The sequence below is a fragment of the Medicago truncatula genome, chromosome 2, assembly GCF_003473485.1.
Source record: "Medicago truncatula cultivar Jemalong A17 chromosome 2, MtrunA17r5.0-ANR, whole genome shotgun sequence".
Classification (NCBI taxonomy): Eukaryota; Viridiplantae; Streptophyta; class Magnoliopsida; order Fabales; family Fabaceae; genus Medicago; species Medicago truncatula.
Window position 1 is genome coordinate 2,641,785 of NC_053043.1, and position 4,855 is coordinate 2,646,639.

Genomic DNA, 4,855 nt, shown 5'->3' on the forward strand with positions numbered 1-4,855 from the left:
GTTACACATGTTGTAGACCAACGTATGAATCCATGAATTTAAACCACATAACCAACGGTCTAAACGGTCGAAGCAAAGTCTTGAGATCGGTCGATCTTAGAATGATATATTATCGAACATATTTATAATGTCTTTTTCACCCAGCATGGTTAATAGAATCAATGGATAGATGACTTGTTTTGTTACGGAGTATTTATATTTAACTTAATCATGTTAAAAAGATTTGGATCGTACTCTTGAAAATTAGTATTAGACCCTCTAGTCTAGTTTGGTTCATGAGTCCAATTATACTCTCATCTTCAAATCGACTTTGATACCATGTTAAATAAGTTGTTACCTCATAAGATAATGGAGCTCAAACACATATCTAAATCCACCAATTCTAGAATTTTGTCAATGTAGAACCCTACAATATTACAACTACGATACCCACACTCTGATCAGGTGTAAGTCCTTGGGTCAAATTCTCACATTGATATCTTTAATTTGAATATGATATCATATTAAATGAGTTGGATTTTACTTGTGAAAGCTAGTTCATAATTGAATCTTCAATTACATATATATATATATATATATATATATATATATATATATATATATATATATATTATTTCAATCACATTTTGAAAGCCATGGGATTAATTTCAACCATATGATCGATATTTTATAGATAAAAGGCCACCACACCATCTCCATTATGGTCAATCCAATATCATCATCCTCACAAAACTTTATACACAAGGAACAAAATTGTCCACACGGCATGTACTACAATTCTTTATATACTATTATATTTTATTCAATAAAGCAAGACAAAGAGAAAACAAACCCAAGACAATTAATAATTTAATCATAGGAACATATACTAAATTATATTTAATAAAGAAAGAATTAGAATTAGATTCAAAATTCTCTAATATTTTCACTCATTTGTCAAATCACCACCTTGTAATGTCAACCAAATTCCGGTCATTTCCGGGGTCCATATCCTTCTAACCATTCCATATATAAATATTATCCCAATGAGCTTATAAACATAGTTGATTTTGAGTGTGATATCATTGTTAACTCAAAGAAGAAGAGTTCTAACACAGAAACTTGTTATTGGCAAAAATATAAACATATAGATTCTCTTTATAAATAGCAACAAATCTTAACATGGCAGAGGAGTTTCATGCTGGAATTTGTGGTGAAACATGGTGGAATATTAATAATTCAACAAGAAGTGTATTCCCTCTTATGATGAATTCATCATCAACATGTTCTGTTGCAGCTAATGATGTAGGAAACTATAGTACTTGGCAAAATGATTTTTTGGGTTTGAAGGAAACAATAAGAACTTGTTCTGATATTGAAGTTAATAACTTTGATGTTTCTGATTGTTCTCTAAGTTTTCTTGATCCTCAGAAGCCACAAATCATGGGTTTTGACCTCTTATCTCCAACTTCATCTAATTGGAATCAGTCCCTATTGTAAGTTCTCATAATTTTTTTAAAAAAATTTCTTTAATTGTTTTATCTTATTGTTCCATTTGAAAAAAAGGAACAATTAGGTATAAAAGTTAGTTAGAGATAAAGCATGATTAGAATATATATAACCAGAAAAACAAGTAACTTTTATATGAATAGAAACATCATGTTATTTTTCATATATGTTGTAAATTATTTTTCTGCAGTAATGATTCACAAATTCAAAAGGAGTGGAGCACAAAGAATTTGTCATCTACAAGTGGAAGCCAAGTTTCAAGAATGGATCAAGAATTTTCCTTAGAACAACAGAATATGAATTCTGGTTTATCATGTGGATATCCAATTGGATCAGTTAATAATTCCTATAATTACCCTTCAAGTTTGATACAAAGTTTATTTGATCCAGAACTACAACCTGAACCACAACCACAACCACAAAACTCACTTTTTACCAACCCTTCTATGTCCTCCTCCTATTCATCATCCTCCAATGAACTTTCACCAACATGGACTTCCCTTATGAAACATTCAATGCCAAAACAACAGCTTAGTGGATTGCTCTTTTCAAACAATACTCCTTTCTGGAATGCTTCAGCTGATGCCCTTAATGACATCAGAGCTGGAGTTTTTGTTTCGTCACAACCACAACATCAATCTCCTAATTTTGAAGACAACAAATTTAATTCCCCAAATACTCTATTAAACAAGGTATATAATTATTTATTTACTTTTAACCATATCGAACTATTAATAAAATACAGTCGGTCGTTTATCCGCTTTGTGCAACATGATATCGTCTCCATCTATCTTTTATTTATCATTCCTATTAATCATTTTATATATATATATATATAAATAAATTTATAAAGAAACTCTCATATGCTACTTCATATATATGTAAACAATCTATGGTTAGCTAAAATTAGGGCTTTTTTTGGCTAAAGAATAATAACATATTATAAAAATTTATCTATGTGTGCAGCTGAAAAGAGATAAATCTCCAGAAACGAAAAATTCATCAGAAACTGCAGTTAAGAGGCCAAGAATTGAGACTCCATCTCCATTACCAACTTTTAAGGTATTGTACTATTATATTATAAAGTTTTAATATTCTTGATAATTTTTTTTTTTGACTATTTAAGATGTATTTTGCTCTTTTAGATTTGATAAAGTTGATATGTATGGACATGCAGGTCCGGAAAGAGAAGCTAGGGGACCGGATCACAGCCCTTCAGCAATTGGTTTCACCTTTCGGAAAGGTGAATTTCTTTTTAATGGTTCTCTTTCACTTTTTCCTCTATAGCTACTTTGAAAGTGATATATGTAGAATTTAAACACCTTTACCTTTTAAAGACATTAACTAAGGGTAACTAAATTATTTAAACTCACTAGTTACATATTTTTGTTGATCTTAATATTACAGACGGATACAGCATCTGTTCTTCATGAAGCCATTGAGTACATCAAGTTCCTTCATGATCAAGTCAATGTATGTTTCCATTCTTCTTATAATTAATTAACTTTGTTTTTAAAAAAATCGTAATTAGTAATTTGGCTAGCATAAGATCATAGCATAGCTTTCTTATGTTTATAATGAATAAATAAATAAATATAATTGTTTATTAATTAATTTCAGGTTTTGAGCACTCCATATATGAAAAGTGGATCTCCCATTCAACATCAACAGGTATATATATATATATATGCTATATATATAATAGCTTATCTTGAAATTTATTCTAGGAAATATATAGAAATCTATCAAATTTACATGGCATGCAAGATATATAAGTATTTATTTTCATAAAAAAAAAATAAAGATTTATGTAATGTTTGGATCTTGAAAAATTAATTTGTATATATATATATATATATATATATATATATATATATATATATCTTTGTATGAAGGATTGTGATAATGTGAATGAGTCAGAAGGGAAAAAACAAGATTTAAGAAGCCAAGGACTTTGTTTGGTGCCGATTTCAAGCACATTTCCGATGACTAATGAGACTCCTGTCGACTTCTGGACACCTACTTTTGGAGGTCCACTCTTCGGCCGATAGAAAAAAGATTCTACCAGTAGAGTGTAGTTATGAGTACGACTGAGCATGGAGTGTAAACTAATTGATGACATGAATTAATTATATATTTACAAAAACCTTGCATGGTGCAATAGACAATCCATTATCATCACATTTACATTTGTAAGGTAAAAGGAAGAAGACAAGATATTGGTATCCAAAAGGAGAAAAGCTGAAGAGGCAAAAGAAGGATAAAGGAGGAATGGAAAATAAATAAATAAAAAAGGAAGTAACACTTCAAAGATGTTCTGGGCCATGATGTGTTTTATATATGAACTAGAAATTAGAGATAGGTTGTTTAAGATTATACTAGCCCCCATTAGGTTTTTGTAATCAAAAGTTAAAGAGGGGCAGGAACAAGTGCTAAATTCAGCAGCATTAGACATTAGATTATAGTTTTCTTTGTTCTTGTTTTATGGCTGAATTTAGCATACCTAAAACGCCTTTTGTTCCTGCTAGTCGATATATTTGAGTAGTATATATCTTTTGAATCATATCATTAATTAAAGGGGGATGCACCCACTTTTAATTTATTATTATTTAGATTAGAAAAAGAAAAATGTGCAAAATGTAGTGGATTATATATAGTATTGTGTGACTATTCATTTGATGTTGGTTTCATTTCTTTGGAATGGTCTGGTGGTGGAGATGGCTTTTGTTACCTCCGTTTTAGAGTTACTTCTTCTCTCAAAGAATGTATTTTTAAATTAGGGCATATGCGACAATGGCTTTTGTAGCACGTATCAAATAATTGTCTCTGGCAGCCAGTGAATCATTATATATATGGTCCAATCTTGTACATTTTGATCTTCCCCATTACGATTCTTATTGTTGAAACATAAAGAGGATCAAATATTACAATTGAATATCAGTATATATTTTTTTTTTGGAGGAATTGAATAATGTTCCATTATTCGATAATATATTTATCTGATATATATATATATATATATATATATATATATATATATATATATATATATATATATATATATATATATACACTTGTATTACAAACCTCACCATTAGATTAAATATTTATAAGGTCATGCTAACAAATGTCAATAGATTATTTTTGAAGGAAATTTTTTTAGTGAAAAGAGATATTGGTGGAGTTTAAAAAGAAATGTTCAAAGATACAGTACTAATTCAATCAAGTAACTAAACTACTAATCAGACTCCATGATAACACACTTGATATTGCATATAACGAAACTTTTTTTTTTTTTTTTTACCTCTAGCATGAATAGCCAAATATAAAAGAACACGTGGAACAAGTGAAATAGATTCGAAGACAA

General features: G+C 29.3%; 1 protein-coding gene across 1 annotated transcript; it reads left to right on the top strand.

Moving 5' to 3' along the window:
• The first annotated feature begins 948 nt into the window (after positions 1–948).
• Positions 949–4,105, top strand: LOC11428544 (transcription factor bHLH112). The gene is made up of 7 exons (XM_003593355.4): positions 949–1,475; positions 1,679–2,180; positions 2,455–2,550; positions 2,666–2,731; positions 2,896–2,961; positions 3,109–3,159; positions 3,384–4,105. The coding sequence occupies exons 1-7, from the start codon at positions 1,162–1,164 to the stop codon at positions 3,537–3,539; spliced, it is 1,251 nt and encodes a 416-aa protein (XP_003593403.1). The 5' UTR covers positions 949–1,161; the 3' UTR covers positions 3,540–4,105.
• The last annotated feature ends 750 nt before the right edge of the window (positions 4,106–4,855 follow it).

What these genes read in the sequence shown, in the direction of transcription:
- LOC11428544 (XM_003593355.4), top strand. Translation starts at nt 1,162, where the DNA reads ATGGCAGAGGAGTTTCATGCTGGAATTTGTGGTGAAACATGGTGGAAT. An exon ending in AATTGGAATCAGTCCCTATT is followed by an intron (nt 1,476 to 1,678) that starts GTAAGTTCTCAT and finishes ATTTTTCTGCAG; the next exon opens with TAATGATTCACAAATTCAAA. An exon ending in TCCTTCATGATCAAGTCAAT is followed by an intron (nt 2,962 to 3,108) that starts GTATGTTTCCAT and finishes AATTAATTTCAG; the next exon opens with GTTTTGAGCACTCCATATAT.